At 36.3% G+C, this 20,255-nt stretch overlaps 3 protein-coding genes across 19 annotated transcripts; 2 read left to right on the forward strand and 1 right to left on the reverse strand.

Annotated features, from left to right (window-relative positions):
• The first annotated feature begins 2,112 nt into the window (after nucleotides 1–2,112).
• Nucleotides 2,113–8,066, forward strand: hnrnpdl (heterogeneous nuclear ribonucleoprotein D-like). Of its 10 annotated transcripts, none has more exons than XR_014604620.1 (9): nucleotides 2,125–2,346; nucleotides 2,750–2,921; nucleotides 3,004–3,165; nucleotides 3,296–3,427; nucleotides 4,361–4,475; nucleotides 4,566–4,730; nucleotides 6,486–6,585; nucleotides 6,960–7,063; nucleotides 7,774–8,066. XR_014604620.1 is itself a non-coding variant. In XM_084104051.1 (8 exons), the coding sequence occupies exons 1-7, from the start codon at nucleotides 2,258–2,260 to the stop codon at nucleotides 6,554–6,556; spliced, it is 903 nt and encodes a 300-aa protein (XP_083960177.1). In that variant the 5' UTR covers nucleotides 2,113–2,257; the 3' UTR covers nucleotides 6,557–6,585; nucleotides 7,774–8,066. The 10 variants fall into 10 exon arrangements, 6 of the variants coding, with proteins under 6 accessions (XP_083960177.1, XP_083960174.1, XP_083960173.1 ...); XR_014604622.1 differs by having other exon boundaries at nucleotides 2,133–2,346; nucleotides 2,753–2,921; XM_084104051.1 differs by lacking the exon at nucleotides 6,960–7,063 and having other exon boundaries at nucleotides 2,113–2,346; nucleotides 2,753–2,921.
• A 213-nt stretch (nucleotides 8,067–8,279) lies between these two features.
• hnrnpd (heterogeneous nuclear ribonucleoprotein D) lies at nucleotides 8,280–14,695 on the forward strand. Of its 8 annotated transcripts, none has more exons than XR_014604617.1 (9): nucleotides 8,280–8,646; nucleotides 9,214–9,382; nucleotides 9,549–9,710; nucleotides 10,086–10,217; nucleotides 10,972–11,071; nucleotides 12,215–12,370; nucleotides 12,991–13,085; nucleotides 13,411–13,493; nucleotides 14,245–14,695. XR_014604617.1 is itself a non-coding variant. In XM_084104045.1 (8 exons), the coding sequence occupies exons 1-7, from the start codon at nucleotides 8,480–8,482 to the stop codon at nucleotides 13,056–13,058; spliced, it is 942 nt and encodes a 313-aa protein (XP_083960171.1). In that variant the 5' UTR covers nucleotides 8,280–8,479; the 3' UTR covers nucleotides 13,059–13,085; nucleotides 13,411–14,695. The 8 variants fall into 8 exon arrangements, 6 of the variants coding, with proteins under 6 accessions (XP_083960171.1, XP_083960172.1, XP_083960168.1 ...); XR_014604618.1 differs by having other exon boundaries at nucleotides 12,215–12,358; XM_084104045.1 differs by having other exon boundaries at nucleotides 12,215–12,358; nucleotides 13,411–14,695.
• On the reverse strand, nucleotides 14,554–19,987 carry LOC311076132 (vesicle-associated membrane protein 8). The gene is made up of 3 exons (XM_084104054.1): nucleotides 19,846–19,987; nucleotides 16,205–16,366; nucleotides 14,554–16,049 (listed from the first exon to the last, which is right to left on the reverse strand). The coding sequence occupies exons 1-3, from the start codon at nucleotides 19,846–19,848 to the stop codon at nucleotides 15,906–15,908; spliced, it is 309 nt and encodes a 102-aa protein (XP_083960180.1). The 5' UTR covers nucleotides 19,849–19,987; the 3' UTR covers nucleotides 14,554–15,905.
• Nucleotides 19,988–20,255: the final 268 nt, after the last annotated feature.

Consider the following 20,255-nt stretch of genomic DNA (forward strand, 5'->3'; position numbering starts at 1 on the left):
AGACAAAACGAAATACAAATATTTGCAATATAATATTATACGATATACAAACTTTGCAATTGATATATTTAACCTTTTTTTTTTTTTTTTAAGGAGTGGTCTGAGGAATCAAATAAGGGATAATAATGTACAGTCAGCCGGTCATTACTGCAACATGATTCCTGACTGACGGGGAAACAGGAGAAATATTGCGATAATGACCGCCATTGTTAAATTTACGTAAGGAAATGAATTAAATGAATCAATTTCACTGTCAATCATTCACAAATTTACTGTAAACAAAGCAAAAAAAATAATAATATTTTTGTTTCCCAAATGAAAACAAAGCAAAACAAGTAATAATTATGCAAGTATTGAATTAAAAGAATTTGGGGTCTTTTCTGTCCCAATAAGCAATGAAATTGTAAAACATATATATATATAATTATTATTATTTATTTTTTTAGTTTTACAAGCTACACGTCATCAAACAGTTACGCTTCTATTTGTAGGCTAATTATTTTAATTTAATGAAAGATATTTTTATTCCTTTATTTATTTAACAGACAGTAATAATTGATATTATTTTTGCTTAACTGTATTGTATTAATATCCATTTGCATAAAAAAACACTTTCATTTTCTCTTAATAAATATGCAAAGCTGTTATATTGCATCACCACAAAATACGTTACGCTAAAATAAAACGTCATACGTTAATAAAAAACGGCAAATAATTAAAAAAAAAATCCTTTATTAAACAGTATTCAAGTACAAAATTTTTAATGCATACTTCAACGATACGTTTTTTTGTGTTGATACAGCATTTAGAAGAAGAAGAAGAAAAACGAAATACAACAAAAATAAATTAAATTAAATTAAAAAAGGGGGAGTGGGTCTTAATCTGGAACATAAAGAAGCATTTAAAACATCCACTGAAGAGTTTTTGCTTCAAATTATTCTTCCATTTGAAATGGGGTTTAATCTTTAAATATTTGCATCTTGCATACACTTGGATAAAGTGTTTACCTTAATATAGCCTACATTTGCAGAAGAATTTATATATGTTTATATATATATATATGCTTTCAAACTGTACAGAGATGACATTAATGATATACAACTTTATACAATAATGATTTGCTAAAAAAAAGAAAAATAACAAAGGAAAATTTTAAAAAAGACCATGAGGGTACAAATTAAAGTCACTACAAATTGAGGTTGTTTTAATAGCTTTCTTATTTACTGAGGAAGAAATGGTATTAAGGTACATTAAAAAAAAGAAAGAAAGAAAAACTGGTTTGTTGTTGGTGAACTTACATTTATGTATATACAATTTGCCAATTAAATGTTTTTTTTTTAATTTATCACAAAGCAAGCTTTGTTTTTAGTGGGGTCAAAATCAAAGTATCCCAAACATAATGTCTTTAAAGGTTGCGGATATATCTTGCTGGATATTCTCTTTAATAAACGTGTTAACATTTTTCCATAAAATATAAGTATATATTCAGTATAGAAACATGACCAAAATAAATGATAAACAGTTTCTGTGTGAACTAAAATGAGCATCTTGTGTCAATATTCATTTTATAGGCTATGAAATCATAAAATATTTAAAAGGGTAAAATGTATTTATTATTTTGAAAGACACTTCCTTTACTTTATTAGTGAGAAAATATTTTTGTTGTAAGGACAAACTGTTTCCAGTTTAATTTTTAAAACAAATGATTCCAGTAAAAGATTGCAGGAGATACAGAAATAATATCTTCAAGAAAAAGGTGTCTAACTTTATTATCTTTGTTTTCTGAAAAACATATTTTACCTATTGGAGTTTCTATTGGTTCAGGAAAAGTAGTTGTAGTAGAAGGGTACATTTTTTAAAAGCATACAGATTCCTGATGGGCTCCCATAACTATGGCAAATTCTTTGTTTTTATTTATACAGTAAAAATATAAATATTTCAAAGTGTATTTTTAAAACATATTTAATTATATATTATAAAACATCTACTATTATGTATATAATATCTAATATGTATGTGTTATGTTTTACTGTTATTGTCAAAGACTATTAGGTTAAGTCCCGCCCCCGTCCCGCCCCAAGCCACGCCCCGCCCCGCCCCTCCTGATTCCTCGTGCAGAGAGAGACGGATTTCGTCACTGATCTCTGGCCGCCATTTTAATCAACGCGGCACTTTATTCGTGTCTTTGACCTTTTAAAACCGCTGTAATATATTCTACTTTATAGCTAGCGTCGGATCAAACCACACATACTCCAAAATGCAGGCCGAAGAACAAGGTGACTTCAGCACTGACGAGTTTCCAGAAGGCTCCAAAATAAACGCGAGTAAAAACCAGGAGGATGACGGGTGAGTCTCGAGCGCGCGGCCTTCCCGCACAACCAAGCGCCTCGCGGACTTTACATACTAAATCACATCAAAATCACACGTTTGCGTCATTTATTCACATCTAAGTAGTTTCAAACGCGTATATTATTAATACGCTTAATATTTATTGTAGCTTAAGATGCTCGAAACCTAGTTATTGTTATTAACCCGTCTGCAGCGAATTTGCATCCTGGCGTCTAACGGCTTGGATTTTACTTTGAGTATTGTTAAAATTATACCGGGTTTAATGTTTTTTCTTTTTCATATTACTATGTTGCATTCTTAACATGCATCACCAGCAAATGTACATATAATATCAGGACTTGCATGATAATGCATCGTTTATTCGGTGGCGTGAAATGTATGTTTTTTTTTTATATTTGAGTAGGAAAATGTTCATCGGTGGACTCAGTTGGGACACCAGCAAGAAAGACCTTACCGACTACCTGTCCAAGTTTGGAGAGGTCCTGGACTGCACCATCAAAACAGACCCCATGACCGGCCGCTCCAGGGGCTTCGGGTTCGTGCTCTTCAGAGATGCTGACAGTGTCGATAAGGTAAATGCTCCCTGATACTCATTACTTTTGGTGAGAAGATTACTTTGACATCATGTTCATGATCGGTTCTTCATGTGTTCAGGTGTTAGAGCTGAAGGAGCACAAGCTGGATGGCAAATTGATTGATCCCAAGAGAGCCAAAGCCATTAAGGGCAAGGAACCCCCCAAGAAGGTTTTTGTCGGAGGTCTGAGTCCAGACACCACCGAGGAACTGATCCGGGAATACTTCGGGGCTTATGGGGACGTGAGTAACTCAAACTAAGAACTGAATAAACATCTAATTATGAACATATTTGTAATGAAATGATCATATTTGGGACTTTTGATCAGCACACTGGTACATATAAACTAATCTGTAATTTTTCTGTCTAAAGATCGAAAGCATTGAGCTTCCCATGGACACCAAAACAAACGAGAGGAGGGGATTCTGCTTTGTGACGTACGTTTTAGAGGATCCCGTTCAGAAACTGCTGGAGAACAGATACCATCAAATTGGATCAGGGAAGGTATGTTGATATTAAAATATCTTGCAGATCATTTCACACACCAGTACCTCATTCAGGATAAATACAACTGGTCATAGTAAGCATGCGATCCACTTAAGTATTGTCTTTTACACATTTATTTTATATTTACACTACCAATCAAATGTTTGGGGTCAATGTTTTTTAAAGTTTTATTCATCAAGGATGCATCAAACTGATCAAAAGTCACAGTTAAGACAATTATAATGTTACATGATTTCTATTTCAAATAAATGCTGTTCTTTTGACCTTTCTATTTATTAAAGAATCATTAAATAAAAATGTATAATGTTTTACACAGAAATAAGAAGCAGCACAACTGTTTTCAACATTGATTATAATCAGAAATGTTTCTTGATCATCATATCAGAATGGTTTCTGAAGGATCATGTGACACTGAAGACTGCAGTAATGATGCTGAAAACTCAGCTTTGACAACATTATTATAAACCGCTGTGTATTTTCTCTGAAATTATTATAAAGGGTGTTTTATCAGAGGAACCGCTATTTCAGCTAAACATCTATTGTTGTGAGGTAAAAGATTTAATAGTTAAAACGCAGTAAATAAATAATTAAGAGCATGTTTTCCATTGAACACAAAAAACAATGTTTAATAATTTTTATGCTTCAATACATAGTAATAAATAGCTGTATTCATCTTCATATTGCTAAACATTTTAACATACCTTGGTGAACATGTTATGAAGGATGAAATGATAGTTTGAATTGATGAGAGATTATGGGAATAAACTGATTTGACCAACTTTAATGTTGTTTTGCTGTCAGGGATGTTATTAAACTGTAATAAAAAGCACATTTAAATTGCTGATTAATTTTATACTGTCAACTTCTGTTGCCGTGAAGAACTCAACACATCAGCCACATGGTAGTAATGCTGTTTCCATTTGTTGTCAGTGTGAAGTGAAGGTTGCCCAGCCTAAAGAAGTGTACAGACAGCAGCAGAACCGAGCGGACCGGGGCTTTGGAGGAGGCCGAGGAGGAGGAGGACGAGGAGGAGGCCGAGGAAGAGGTATGCGGATCTAGAGGTGGCTCTCTCTTTGGCCAGCTGCTACTTCTAGCTCTTCTTGACCTAAAGGGTTCTCTAACTCTTTCTGAACAGGACAGGGCCAAGGCTATAATCAAGGATACAACAGCTACTATGGCCAGAACTATGGAGGCTACGGCAATGGATACAACCAGGGCTATAATGGCTATTCTGGCTATGACTATTCAGGATACAACTATCCAAATTATGGCTATGGACAAGGCTATGATGAGTACAATGGTAATTTTGCACACATTTAACTCTCAGAGAAGCCACGCATTTATGTTTATATTTATGATGTATTTTATTTTTCACCCGTTAACATGTCTTTAGGAAGCTGTTCGTTATTAAAACAATTTATTTTAGGCAAAAGTTGCATCAAGGTGTAGTTTGGGAAAACTCTGGGCTTTTAGGGCTGCAAAAGTGCATTGAATTCACAACACAATTCAGCACACGGGTTTTTGGAAAGAATATATAATTCAACCAGAGAGATTATAGTCATGAAGTTAGAGTTCACAATGTGGCCATTTAAATTAAATTCATTAAAGCATGTTTTAAATATAATCAAAACATGACACTGAAGGCAAGACACCTCCGATTAATAGGGTAAAAAATTAACTAATAGATTTCACCATACTTCCCCAGTTGATTGATTGGATTAAGAGTTGCCAACATTTTTTTTGTATTACAAGTTTTCTGAAATGTTAAATTGTAATTTCCAGAACAGAAATCTGAAAACTGGATTAAGCCAGGTTCAAAGTTTGTTTCATTTTAGATATAAAGGTTTTACAGAGGGGATTTTGGATTTGTCTTTTTATTTCTCCAGAAATCTGAAAATACTGTCAACTTCCAGAAATAAAATATTTTTCACAATGTTTTTAGAAACGAAATGTTTAAAATCAGGCTAATTGAATAGTATCAAACTCCTCAGTAAAAATCTTCAGAATATATATATATATATATATATATAGGAATAAAACGGGAAAGTTTGGTGTTTTAAGGGCCTTTAAAGATATGTGTTGTAATTCAAATCTGCAGATTCAAATAGGTGCAATAAAAGCAACACTTAAAAGTGAATTTGGGATGTTTTCTTTCCACTAGTTTGAAACCACACTTTATGAAAAGCCAAATAGTTCAAAATTGACCGATGCATGAAAACTGTTTTTGCCTGTAGTGTCTCGCCTTAATTTAAAAAAGTATATATTTTTTTTTATGTCAATAAAAATTATGAAACAGCTAATTTGGAATAGTTTTTGTACCATTCATTGAATAGGCTCCATTGTGTAAGATCAATTGAATTAGTTGGATCTCTAATTTATGTACAGAATTCCAGGGCATGCAAGACTTTTCCCATCACTAAAACAGAACTCAAATGAAGGAAAAAAATTAGACTATGTTCAGACTGCCAGCAAAAATCAGATTTTTGAATCAGATCCAGGTTTTTGAAAGTCTGGACAGCAAAAAAAAATGATTTGAAAAAATCTGTCCACAAATGGAGGAGGTTTGAAATGCGATTCCACTCATATTTTTACAGATGCGTCTCAGTCTGGACGCTCAAATCGCATTTCAAACGTCTCTTAATGCGACGCACAAAGATAACTCAAACCTTGTGACTGGAGTGCCAGAGGTATTCATACGGGGTTCAAATGGGATGTTCAGAGATGGAGTTATTTGGAGAGCGAGATGATGCACATCCATTTGTCCTGCGTTGGTTTTTAAAAGCCTCGTCACATACGTGGGTACGTCTACGTCATTACCAAAGCAGCCCATGATATGTTGGAATACAGGTCTGATTTGCCTGCAGTCTGAGCATAGCTTTAGATGTAATGGGTTGAGTCAGGTGGCCGGTGCCTTTTACTCTCGAGCTTTGGCACTTCATGCACATTTTTGTCCCAACAAAACGGTTGTTGTGATTAATTTAGAGTTTAGTTTTTAGTGACTCAATTGAATTGCTTTCTACACTTGTGCTACAGCATCTGTATTGGATTTCTGTAGGTCAAACGAGCAGTTACGGCAAGGCCTCGCGGGAGGGCGGAAACCATCAGAACAGCTACCAGCCGTATTGATGAAGTGGCTAAACGCATTCATATCAGCGGTAAGGTCACACATCTTCGCCACGCTCTGGACCCGACCTCAATGTTAAAGATCAATAGACAATACCTAACAGCCTAAAGGCGGCCTATGCATATCAATGCAGCTGAGTTAAATACATGTCTATAGATCTTTAATCGCTAATGTTTGTGTAGCCATTTTGCCTTTTTAGTGTGCCAGAAAAACGTAAGAGTTTTTCTGTAGGTTTTCCTTTTCCTCCTCCTGCTTTAACAGGTGATCATAAAGGAATAACATAGAGACTTGATAGCAATGCTAACAGGTAAAGTACAGCTAAAGGGGTACAGAGTAAAGGCGCCTCTCCTGATTTTTCCTTTCTTTCCCTAATTCTGATTATTGTACCTTGTTTGTACCTGCCAGCGGGGACTTCATTGCAGGCCGTGTGTCACCTGACCACGACATTCTCTGGGCGTCGCACATAGCGGGCAGAGAGCACGGCATGCACAAGAAAGCGCTGTCCTGTGGTATGGTCTCTTCAAACTTCCTGTACCAGCGTAAAACAAACAAAAAGACAAAGGAGATTCCCCCATTTTCCTTAAGTTGTTGGTTTTCGTTAACAGTTCAAAGTGTGTTTTTTCCAGGACTTTATTAACGTAACCTAAAAGTGATTCATAATAACTGCTTTGATGTATTCTCTTTTTCAATTGTAGTGCTCTTGTATTTCAGTTGTGGAGCTTCAGTGATTTATTTTCTTTGGTTTCTTCCTTAAAAAAACGGTCACCTCCCTTGTAAATAATTGCATAAACTCTCTCATAATGCTTGCTTTTTCTTTAGAGGCCATAGAGAACTTCAAATGGGGTTCACCTCAAGGCTTTTTCTTAAACGTAGCCTTTAAAGATCATATGTAAAGTGGGTTACGAAGCCATTAAAAGCTGACAAATCTGTGTTAGACAGACTCACACATTGGATAAATGCAAATGACATTGCGATTTTCAGGTTAAGACGTTTGGGCTCGCTCCTCGAATGGTCCACCGGCCTCTTGGAGCTGAAGCTTTTGCTGGCTTATGAGCTGTTTTGTCGATCTAAGACGTCGAACATATGATCTTTAATCTTTAATGATGATTTTCCTAGTTTAAAATCGACAGCTCAAGAAGTTAAACACTGAAACATGGACGTGCTGTTTTTGTGACGTGTCCAAATCGGAGTGGTTCATCTTGTGTATCTTCTCTTGTAGGTCGGAGGCTGACTTCGACATTGCTCCTCGGAGGCAGCTTGTGGAATCCTGTCCGTAAACAACTATTAAAATATGTTATCCGGTCCTCTGGGGACAAATTCAGTGTCTGACCTTGTAAATAGCGAGACGTTTTGTTTCCAAGTTTTGTCTTATTCTGTGCTTTGTTCAGATCGAACCTGTAGGTTTTGTGCTGATGTGTTCTTAAGTCTTGATTAGGAAAAGTGTCCTTTATTTTGTATTTTAGTTCTTTTCCTGACGTTTTTTGGATAAAGGGATTAAAAAATGGGAAACAATTTTGTTGTGCTGTGTTTTCATTTTCTCTTGAGTTATACACTACCTGTAATACACACCTGCGTTATAACAAAAAATAAATATGACCTTTTCACATCGTTGGGGGTGTACAGACTAAATTATATACATATCAGAGGTTTATAATAAACGGGATCTAATTCCTAAAAAATAAAAACAATATGCGTTAGAGTTGCGTAGCGATTCTGAGTGACGTCATTACGTTCAACTTCCGTTTCGCCGCCATTTTGTGAATGGACGCCGTTGCCATCGACATCCCGAAAAGAGAGTCAAATAAACGCGATTCTGAGCCCAATTAACACGATTTACAGTCATTCCGGTTCTGTTACAACCTTAGACGCTTTCTTCAAAAGAACACGACGTGATTGCGCGCGGTTTCGCCGAGAATTGAACAAAGATGTCGGAGGAGCAGAATCTGGGCGAAGACTCGATGATGATGAAGATGGAGGATGAGGATGGAGAGGGTTTGGGCGAAGAGCAGATGCCGGGCGCTGATGAAGAGGGCGGGCAGGGGGAGGCGGAGGGCTCCAAGATAGATGCCAGCAAGAATGAGGAGGATGAAGGGTGAGTAAACGCCGTGGAGAGAGACCGCAGTAAATAAACCTCAATTTAGACATTTCCTTATTCTAATAACGTTAGATTCGTTCAGTCATTTTTATAAATCGTTAAGAGTCTATTCGACTTGCGTTTCGTTCAAACAAGTACACATGTCAGCTAATTTTCTGTGAATCAATATATTATTTTTTTCTGATAGGCCAAACTGTGTAACTTAAATGACGTGACTATGCATCTGCCGGGCCGGGTATAATTGTGCATATTCATTAGTCATATATTCATGAGCTGTTAGTTAGCTTTCCGAACTCATTTGCCTTTCAAATGCACGTTCGTCAAATGTCAGATGCTTCTTTTCAAAAGAGAAACTCAATAAACTTGGTGTGTGTGTTCTCAGTGTTGTTTTATCACGTTATATTGTATATTATTATTTCATAAATACATGACTACATGTCAAAGTAAGGCTTGAAACATAATCAAGTAGTAACTGACCTTAGTTTATAGTCTATTTCTGATTTCTGTAACTCACCTTAATATCCAGAGCCACCATATGTCCTCACGCCAGTGTTTTGTTTTCAGGAAAATGTTTGTTGGGGGCTTGAGTTGGGACACAACTAAGAAAGACCTGAAGGATTACTTCAGCAAATATGGAGAGGTGGTCGACTGCACCCTGAAACTGGATCCTTTGACAGGCCGGTCCAGAGGATTTGGCTTTGTGCTGTTTAAAGAAGCTGACAGTGTGGAAAAGGTATCTTTGCATATAGTTGTGTGTGTGTGTGTGTGTGTGTGTGTGTGTGTGAATTCATGTGCTTATTATCATTACGCTATTAGTTGAGCAGCGTAAGCTTCGTTTCAGTTATGATGCTGAGGCAACCTTGATCAAATCAAAGTCTGATATCTGATCCTTGTCAAAGGTGATCACGCAAAAGGAGCACAAACTGAATGGAAAAGTGATTGATCCTAAGAAAGCAAAGGCCATGAAGTCCAAAGAGCCAGTGAAGAAGATATTTGTGGGAGGTCTTTCCCCAGATACTCCAGAAGAGAAGATCCGAGAGTACTTTGATGGCTATGGAGAGGTATGGAATTTTTTTTTAAATATATGTATGTGTGTGTGTGTATATAAATATATATATATATATGAAGAGTTCAGATGCAAAAGCCTCTAAGTGCCATCTGAAATTTTCTTCTAGAATGATAATTTTTATCAAGCTTGTATATTTAAGTTCAGTAATTTCACTTAAATGACAATTAATAGGTTGTTTTCATTGCCATTTAAGTGAAATTGCTGAACTTAAATATACGAGCTTGATAAAGAATGATCATTCTAGAAGAAAATTTCAGATGGCACTCAGAGGCTTTTGCATCTGAACTCTTCATATGTATGTATGTATGTATACGTATGTATAAATATAAATAATCTAATTTGCATTTCTTCTCAATATTTTCCCTAGGTGGATTCCATTGAGCTGCCAATGGAGAATAAAACAAATAAAAGACGAGGTTTTTGTTTCATTACATTTAAAGAGGAGGAACCAGTAAAGAAAATTATGGAGAAGAAGTACCACAACATCGGTTTAAGTAAGGTAAAGTCTTAAATGTCCTAATGTGCATGATTTGGTCATTTGACATTACGGTGTCTTTGAACATATATATATTACATGGTTTCGTTATTCTAAAACATTATCTCATTTAAATGTGTTTCCCCATAGTTTTTGTATCATAGATAAAACTTAATGAAAACAAAGTGAAGAAATTATGTTTTGTGCAAATCTGTAGTGCCCCTCAGATTATATGCGGGAAAAACAGATATTGTGGCCACAACTAAATAATTCGTGCCCATGTTTTTTATTTATTTATAAGTTAATTAAAGGGGTCATATGATGCCATTTTAAAAGTGCATTATTTTGTTTATTGGGTGTAATAAAATAGACTAACATGCTTTAATGTTCAAAAAACAGTAAACATGTTTTTCACTGTACACCATCGCACCACCTCTATTACCAGTCTGTCTGAAATGCGCTGATTTCTACTAAGCTCCTCCTTCTGAAAAGCCCAGAGTGCTCTGATTGGCCAGCTGACCCAGTGCGCTGTGATTGGCCCTTACCATAATCATGAGCTTTGGCTTCCAAGACTTCTGAAGCAGTTATAAACACAGTTAATAATGCCGTCAGCTTTACCGTATCAGTTCATATTCTGACTCTCTCAGGTTCAGGAAGCGGTCCTGCTGTACCTTTGTGTCTTTTTGTGGTGAAATGCTCTTGATGGTGTTTGTGAGACTGATCATGAGTGTAATGGCTCTTTCTGTTAGTGAGGTGTAATGTGACTGTGTGTGTGCAGTGTGAGATCAAGGTGGCCATGTCTAAGGAGCAGTACCAGCAGCAGCAGCAGTGGGGCGGGAGAGGAGGAGGATACCCCTCCAGGTCCAGGGGGAGAGGAGGTGACTCAAACACTACAGCTAACACACAACATTATCCCCTGATAAAGCTCCGACTGTAGAATGGGCGTAATCCAGAGTGTAGGAATTGGTCAAAATGGTGTCAGGAATTGAATTGGATGGATGTTGAAATGTAATGATAGAAAAATGAATTCACTGGATTTAAAGAAATTCAACATGCCTTGAGAAACAACAAAACATAATTATATAATTAATTTGGACTAATGATATGTTGGATAAAAGTTTTTATCAGATACACCAAACTAAGTGCAATAGAGTGCATTAGTCTGGTTCTGGAAGTACAAAAAACCGTATAAACCTTCAAATACAGCTCTACTGTGAGCTACGAGGTGTTTAATCAATGCTATTTGCTTCTGTTGAAGCTGCCAGTTCACATTATTTCAACTTATTTTTAAAATAATCATTTAACAGTGAAATTCTTGGTGAAAAACTACATTACCCATGATGCTGTACAGAAAATTACACCAATCAGAGTCGAAACTAGCAAAACTGAGTCAAAAGATATGGTTAGCTCCGCCCACTCCCATGAAACACTGCAAATTATTTATATATAAACAAGTAGTTTTTGCTTCTCCTTCGTTTTTAATTGGATTGTAGTTCTTTCCCTCGGCAAAGCCGTTTAGTTCACAGTCTTGGACCTTTGTATTTTATGTCCGATTTTCAAATTCTTATTTTGCTTCAAATTAAAGTTTGTAATGTTGTGATTATACAGCTTAAAAAGCTTAAAGAAAACTTTTTAAAAATCCTTATGGGAGAGATGAATGGAAAAAATCCTTCTGGAAAAGTGGCCGCTCTATAACAAGGTCAATTCACACATCCATTCAGATTTTGCTGTGCAAAAAAAAAAAAAAAGTTTGCGAAAATAAGTGTTCTTCCAATATGATCCATAAATAATTTATTAAGTACCACGAAGAGCAGAAAAAGAAATGTGGCAACATTGTCAATATTACTGGAAATCAGTTTGTAACCAGCTTGACCAAATTTCATCCCATTTTAATTTTATGTTCTTCACGTTCTGGATTACGTTCGAAACCCCAAGTCCACGTTCATCCTGAATTTCTTGTGTGTTATCATGCAGTTGCGGTCTCTTTAATAACTGTGCCGTACGTTTGGTTTCTGCCACAGGTCCCAATCAGAACTGGAACCAGGGATACGGAAACTACTGGAATCAAGGTTATGGAAATTACGGGAACTATGGCTACAACAATCAAGGCTATGGTGGATACGGGGGCTATGATTACACGGGTTACAACAACTACTACGGATATGGTGACTACAGCAGTATGTAATACTGTTTGTGAACGCACAGATGACAAAACTAAGGATATATTGTATCGTGGATTGTCGGTACTCGACCCGGACTATGACAATTGTGCACTAAATTATCTGAGCAGAATGCACATGCTTGTATGATACATGCCTTACGCTTTGAGAGAAAACTCTAGAACGTTTGCTGCAGTTGCTTTTTGTCTTACAGGGAAGGAAGGCTCGCTTGCACAAAGCTACATTGTACATATGTATTATAATAACTATGGTGCTAAATATAGAAAGGGATGTCTTTAGCTCAAAAACACATTTGTCAAAGTGCCTTTGAATCCATTGGATAGGAACTGAACGTGTAAAATCTGTAGGCCATGCAAAAAAAACGACCACTGGACAGTGGCTTGTTTTTTTAGAAGAAAATAAACAGTTTTCAAACAGTTTTCAATTTGTCTCTCACCATATTTTCAGAATACAGTATTTTCAGTACGATTAACGTAAGTATGTCGCAAGCATCACAAAAATTGGCTCTGAACCCCCGAATTGTGTTTTCTAAGAAGCGTCTTTCTCAGAGGTCTTCTCGAGCGAGCGTACGCCACCAACACATTTGCGTTGTTTCTGTTTTGTGCTCCCAACTCTAGATCAGCAGAGCGGCTACGGCAAATCCCCGAGGCGAGGCGGCCATCAAAACACATACAAGCCGTATTAACCTTTAAACGCCGGCTGAGACGTGCAGGTATGTGCTCGCGTCGCTCACGCCGACGCATCTTTAGCTTTCTAAACCATCACCATTTGATCTTTTTTGTAATGTACATTGCTTAATTTTTGTTTTTCTCTAAAGTTTCACAGCACCCTGAAGTGCTTTACAGTAGTGGTAACATAGAGACATTTGGCAGTAATGTAACAGCTGGCTTTTGGCTGGCCATTTTGTAACTGTAAAAAGTAACAGGTACAGTACTGCTAAATGGGAAAATACCAGAAAATATGGAATTACAAGGAAAGAAAACCGAAGAATGTTGTCTTCTCCTAACTCTGACATATACCTTGTTTGTACCTGCCAGCGGGGACTTCCTTGCAGGCCATGAGCTGACTTCCCGATTGTCTCAGGGTACGAGAGGCGTACGCTCTCGAATGCTCCCATTTGGTATGGTCTTCCAACATCCTGTATACCAATTGTAAAAAGCAAAAACAACAGCAGCTACAGCAACAAACAAACAAAAACATAAAAAGGACACGTCAAGCTTTTATCTTCTCTTTTGTTTTCCTCTTAAAACGTCTTGGGATTGGTTTTATCTAATGGTATCTTATAACGTAATGCCATTTTTTACAGGCACCATCAAGTAATGGTAAAATATGACGAGAGCCGGAGTAAAATTAACTGTTGACTTTTTGAAGGATACGGCTTTCTCTGGACTTTCCAGGGTTAATTATGCACTGTAATGCTTGCTCTTCTTTATTTGTAGCTCGTGTAGCTGTAATTTCCTGTAGTCCATGAGCTACGAGCCGGTTTGTACTCGGATGCCGCCGCTGCGCCGGAGAAGTGCTTTTTTAATATTTGTATTGTGTGATTTGATTTTTCTACTGACAGCGGTGGAAAAAGCTTCACCTTGTAAACCGTGTTAATTTCATCTAACAAATTCTCTTTTTTTTTTTTTTTTTTTAACCTTTCGAGATCTTGGAAAAGTCGTATTGTTTATATGAGAACTTATGCTTGTAATGCTTTCCTTTTGTGTTTTAATTTCCAAAGGTTTTGCATTAAAATGTTAATTTCACAACTATTATTCTATTTCAAAGTCACAGCTTGTCTCCTTATTGACATTAATTGGGATTCCTTAGCATTTTATGAGTTTGGGTTTTTCATAAGCGTAATTAATATTCTCTTCTCTGTTTTTCAGACGGGAGGGCGAAGTGAAAGTCACCCCCGAGAGGAGAAAGCGAGAGGGTTAGATATGGAGTCGGTCCACACGTTGCTACACTTTGGTCGCCAGTTCAAATCTGAAATTACTTTCAAGGACACGCGCTAAAGTCTCAAGTGTTATTTCAATTGATATTCATCATGAATTTTTATTTTATTTTATTTTTGTGTGTTTTTTGTTTTTCTAATCTAGAGCTTGTGAAAGTTTATGATCATGTTCCCTGCTGTGTAGCTCCTATACATTTCTGTGTTGAATGAACAGTAGAGAGCCCAAATCATTTAGAAACTATTTGTATACAAGTCTATTAATTTATTGCTTACAAGTGCGTACAGAGTGTAGGCCATTTAACATTCATTTCATATTGCAGTATTTTGCTACAGAATCATGTAAACATTGAAAAATGCAATGAAATAAAGTGTATGAACCTTAAGCCTGTTATTTCTTTAGAGATTAAAGTAATAGTTCACCCAAGAATGAAGATTGTCATCATTTGTCATGTCAAACCCGTGTGTTTTTCTCAAGAGGTGAATCCTTGCTGCGTTTTCAGTGTAATAAAAGTGACAGGTGCTGGAGTCCAGCTCTAAAGTCACGAAGAAGCGTCATATAAGTAGTCCGTATGACTCGTGTTATTCCAAGTCCTCTGAAGGAATATTGAGTAATGCAGACTACGTTTATGGTGCTCATTTTTGGAGTTTAACAGTAAATTGAAAATATACATCTCTATTGTTTCCAGGATGAAAGTAATTTAACTTTTGGGCGAACTGTTCCCTTTAATAGTTAATTCTGTCAAGTTCATGTCAATCAGCATTTCCTATATAGAACACATTACTTTTGTTCCAAATGATGCACTATGTACTTGTACACTGTGTACTGTATGACATAAGGCCATATAAACCTCCTTATAAGGCATAAGGAGGTTAGCCCCTCCCCCTCCGTGTCAGTCAAGAACAGGAAGTGTCGAACATTCACACTTAATTTTTTCAGCTAATGATCATACGTGCATACGTACGCCAATTGGGATGCACCTGATATCTATACAGGTTATACGTCCTCTTGACAAAGACACTGACTGATACGTCATAAGGGTTTGAGTTTAAACTTACAGATATTGAAAAAAACCTCCTATAAACTATAAACTCAGTCCAGAACATGTACTTGTCTAGGTATAAAATCAGTGTCATGAGTACATAGTGATTTCACAGTAGTTAAAGCATGCAGAAAAATCCCAGGAATCATACGAGTCATATAACAAGTTGAAGTTTACAGTATTTGAGTGTGCAGGTTTTTAAATGAAATATAAATTGAAACGTCTTTGGGATGAACATGTGGTGAGTCTCAAAGTAAATCTAATAATAAATCCTAAAACATTTTCCAGTTTCCTGTATTTAGTCCTATAACGTTATTATAATACCCTAAAAAACAAAGCATGTGTATTGAAGCCCAGACACATTTGTCCCAGATTTTAAATAGAATATAATGGGAAATGTCATTATCACAAAAATAGCAATTTATCTATACATAAATCCATGTAGTTACATAGTTACTTATCCAGTTAATAGGAAACAGTTTAATTAATGTGTGTGCCTGAAAAAATACAAATTATTGAAATGCATCATTTTTTGCAATGAAACGGCTTGTGTTTATGTGGGAATCACACCTGTTGCAAACAAAATGATCAACACGATGATGGCAAGCACTACCACACCAATTATAATCATCATCTTGGTGTTTCTCCACCACATCTTCCTGGCAACACGCGAGGACGTCTTTTGAAATGAGTCGGCCTAGGCAAGACAAAATTACAGAAATTATTATCAACAACAAAATGTTTTATGACTGGTTTGATCAACTAACATCATAATTACTTCACTTATGTTCTTTTGAGGTCTTATAAAAGATCACCATGACAAGATATATTGGTGTGATTTTAGGTCTTTACCGTAGCTTGTAGATCATCTGTTTTCCCGATCAGGTCGTCTAACCGCTCTCCTCTCTCCAGAACTTTGTTGATGTTGTCTTTGAGAATCACTTTAACATCATTGACTTGCTCCTGAACTTGATTGAGTTTGCTAGGCGCTGGTGATTCGCTGTTGTAGTCAGCCTACATTATAGAGAGAAAAACCCAGAGTAAACCGCTGGGCCAAACATGACAATACTCTCAAGTGTACAACAGGGTCAGAAATGAACCCGGGCTCGGGCCGGAACTGCCCCGGATGATCCGGGTTCCATACGTAGAACCTGTCAGGGGTTCCCATCATTTTATTAATTGTGTTTTAATTCAATTTTAATTTGTATAAACAGCTTAACAGCATGTAAACATTTGACTTAAACAGCATGTAAACATACTTTATCAGTAGAAAAAATTTAAATAACCTGTTGAATATGGAAGTATTATGCAATTATTTAAGACGTTTCTCCTTATATAGAACCTTTTTGATATTAAGGGTTGAACGGGATGTTGATCCAGGAACATGTTTCACTTGGTGAACTTCTGTGAACCCCACTGAATCTTTTTTTCTAAGAGTGTTATGTTGCATTTCATAATATTCTATTAAACCTAATTTTAGAACCTTGATGTCAATTTTGAAAAAATGACAGAGAACACGGTCATCACTTTCATATCGTTCAAAGAGGTGGTATAATGCCCTTTTCACAAGATGTAAAATAAGTCTCTGATGTCCTCAGAGTGTGTGTATGTGAAGTTTTAGCTCAAAATACCCCACAGATATTTTTCTATAGAATTTATATTAAAATTGTCACGTTTTGAAGCAAATATCTCCCTTTGATTTGAACTTTGATTGTGAACTTTGCAGATGTTGTTTATGCTCAAACAGCAACATTACACACTAACTAAAGTTAGAGAAGTGAAATCATAATCAAACACCCCTTTAAGGAAACCTTGATATTAAGGGTTGAACGGGATGTTGATCCAGGAACATGTTTCACTTGGTGAACTTCTGTGAACCCCACTGAATCTTTTTTTCTAAGAGTGTTATGTTGCATTTCATAATATTCTATTAAACCTAATTTCAGAACCTTGATGTCAATTTTGAAAACGACACAAAACACGGTCATCACTTTCATATCGTTCATAGCTTTAAAAGGGTTGTAATTTTACAAGATGTAAAATAAGTCTCTGATGTCCTCAGAGTGTGTATGTGAAGTTTTAGCTCAAAATACCCCACAGATATTTTTATATAGAATTTATATTAAAATTGTCACGTTTTGAGGGTGAGCAAAAACGCACCGTTTTAGTCTGTCCCTTTAAATGCAAATGAGCTGCTGCCCCGGCACAGGGGGCGGAGCTTCAACAGCACTCGCACACACATGCACTGAAAATTTCAAAAACTTTTAGCGTTTTATGTTCAAACCGGAGTCAGACAATGATGGAGAGACTCAAGAAGAGACAACATGTAGACAATGTTTCTGAATGTTTAGTTGAAGAATTTATGTAGCTTATGTGAAGTTATCTTCTAGTCATTGATTAGCATATTCTGTTGATAGAATGTCCTGTAGTCCCTACCAGCCGTTTGTTGTAGTCCTTAAAAACAATTTCTTTAAAAGCAAATATCTCCCTTTGCTTTGAACTTTGAGCGTCGTAACTTTGCAGATGTCGTTTATGCTCAAACAGCAACATTACACACTAACTAAAGTTAGAGAAGTGAAATCATAATCAAACACCCCTTTAAGGAAACCTTGATATTAAGGGTTGAACGGGATGTTGATCCAGGAACATGTTTCACTTGGTGAACTTCTGTGAACCCCACTGAATCTTTTTTTCTAAGAGTGTTATGTTGCATTTCATAATATTCTATTAAACCTAATTTCAGAACCTTGATGTCAATTTTGAAAACGACACAAAACACGGTCATCACTTTCATATCGTTCATAGCTTTAAAAGGGTTGTAATTTTACAAGATGTAAAATAAGTCTCTGATGTCCTCAGAGTGTGTATGTGAAGTTTTAGCTCAAAATACCCCACAGATATTTTTATATAGAATTTATATTAAAATTGTCACGTTTTGAGGGTGAGCAAAAACGCACCGTTTTAGTCTGTCCCTTTAAATGCAAATGAGCTGCTGCTCCCGGCACAGGGGGCGGAGCTTCAACAGCACTCGCACACACATGCACTGAAAATTTCAAAAACTTTTAGCGTTTTATGTTCAAACCGGAGTCAGACAATGATGGAGAGACTCAAGAAGAAGAGACAACATGTAGACAATGTTTCTGAATGTTTAGTTGAAGAATTTATGTAGCTTATGTGAAGTTATCTTCTAGTCATTGATTAGCATATTCTGTTGATAGAATGTCCTGTAGTCCCTACCAGCCGTTTGTTGTAGTCCTTAAAAACAATTTCTTTAAAAGCAAATATCTCCCTTTGCTTTGAACTTTGAGCGTCGTAACTTTGCAGATGTCGTTTATGCTCAAACAGCAACATTACACACTAACTAAAGTTAGAGAAGTGAAATCATAATCAACCACCCCTTTAAAGAAACCTTGCATTTGCAGAATCATTGGTTCAAATAACTCATTTATCATGAAATGTGTAAAAACATCACTGTTAAAGGACTAGTAGAGGAAATACTACAGACACAGAGACTCAACAATAAACAAAGCAATATAACTTGCTACCAAAAAAAAAACGGTCAAAACAATGTCAAATCTGAAAGCATGATCTGGAAACATTTGACCATAGAACCGGTGTATGATAAATAATAATGATGAAAAATAATGTCATCCAGTTGGTTCATGCTCCATCATGGCAGTTTTAGAGTAAAGTGGATCTTTCATGATCTAAACATAACATTGTTTGCCAGTTTCCAGAAACTGAACATTAAGAGCAAAGCAACAGTGATTCTGAGCCGTTTCATCAACTAGAGCATTCAAATCAATAGGAGTTTTTAACTAAATGTGAGTTATGAGTTTTGAAAGATGACAAGGTTCAGATATTAGTGTGATAGATGGACATATTGCATTTTTAACCAGAGAAGCAACGCAGTTGGATTTGTTGGTTCGACAGCCTTGTTTGAAACTTTTGAAAGAAAGAGACAGACAGACATGAATCATTTGATAGATGATCAATCTCTTGAAACAGTAATTTCATCAAATTCAAGTAGTGTAGTAAAGAGCTTGCTCAAAACAAAATGATTATTTTGATAAACATCAGCCAGCATAGTACTGTACTGTACTGTACTGCGGTTAAAAGACAGTAATAATATTATGAATTAGACGGAATATAATTATTGTTTCATGTAGGATTTTTTGGTTTTGTTTTTTAGTTTCATGTAGGATTTCCTTCACATGATTTCCTTCGCCACAGACTTCCTGACTGACAACTCAATTCAGTCCAAAGATCTGGATGAAGTCAGTCGTCACATAATGACAATGTCGTCCATATTCTGTCAACTATAAAACACTTCAATATTCAACTTCATGTGTTAATCATCTTTGATGTCATACTTGTTTAAATGTTCCTTTGAACACACACATCCTCTCCACAGGTCGGTCAAACCCTTGAACAAATAACCATTTAAATAAACATTTAACTAACAAACAGCCGAGGCTTTCTAGTGCGCTTACCATTCTGGTGCGTCTGTGAAACTTCCTCAAACGTTCAACTGTCACTGCCGAAGGCTTTCAACTGTTCAGGCTAAGCTTGCAATCATAGCTTAAAGGGTACGACTTCTAGAGGAACCTTCTCAGTCTCGTGAGCTACAACACAAGTACAAAAGAACAGGATGAAACATTACTGAACTCATTTGCAAACAGAGCTTCCCCTCCCAGACAGATTGTACATTAACCAGCACGACACTTCCTGCTGGCCCCTCCCCATCTACACGATGGCCCCGCCCACATTCTACGGCTTTCTAACAAAAAGAAAGAAAGAAAGAAAAAAAGCACACAGCAATGAAGGGGTTAATTTAAAAATAATTAAAAAATATGAAACAATAATAATTATAATTTACAGAGGAAATAAATGGATAAAATGG

Source organism: Abramis brama, assembly GCF_963993115.1.
Source record: "Abramis brama genome assembly, chromosome: 25".
Taxonomy (NCBI): Eukaryota; Metazoa; Chordata; class Actinopteri; order Cypriniformes; family Leuciscidae; genus Abramis; species Abramis brama.

Coding starts and splice junctions, on each gene's coding strand:
- hnrnpd (XM_084104041.1), top strand. CDS start 8,480: ATGTCGGAGGAGCAGAATCTGGGCGAAGACTCGATGATGATGAAGATG. Junction 9,711..10,085: donor ACTTTGATGGCTATGGAGAG/GTATGGAATTTT, acceptor TATTTTCCCTAG/GTGGATTCCATTGAGCTGCC. Junction 12,371..12,990: donor CGGATATGGTGACTACAGCA/GTATGTAATACT, acceptor TCCCAACTCTAG/ATCAGCAGAGCGGCTACGGC.
- LOC311076132 (XM_084104054.1), bottom strand. Junction 16,050..16,204: donor CAGATGATCTACAAGCTACG/GTAAAGACCTAA, acceptor TGTCTTGCCTAG/GCCGACTCATTTCAAAAGAC.
- hnrnpdl (XM_084104047.1), top strand. CDS start 2,258: ATGCAGGCCGAAGAACAAGGTGACTTCAGCACTGACGAGTTTCCAGAA. Junction 3,166..3,295: donor ACTTCGGGGCTTATGGGGAC/GTGAGTAACTCA, acceptor TTCTGTCTAAAG/ATCGAAAGCATTGAGCTTCC. Junction 4,731..6,485: donor AGGCTATGATGAGTACAATG/GTAATTTTGCAC, acceptor GGATTTCTGTAG/GTCAAACGAGCAGTTACGGC.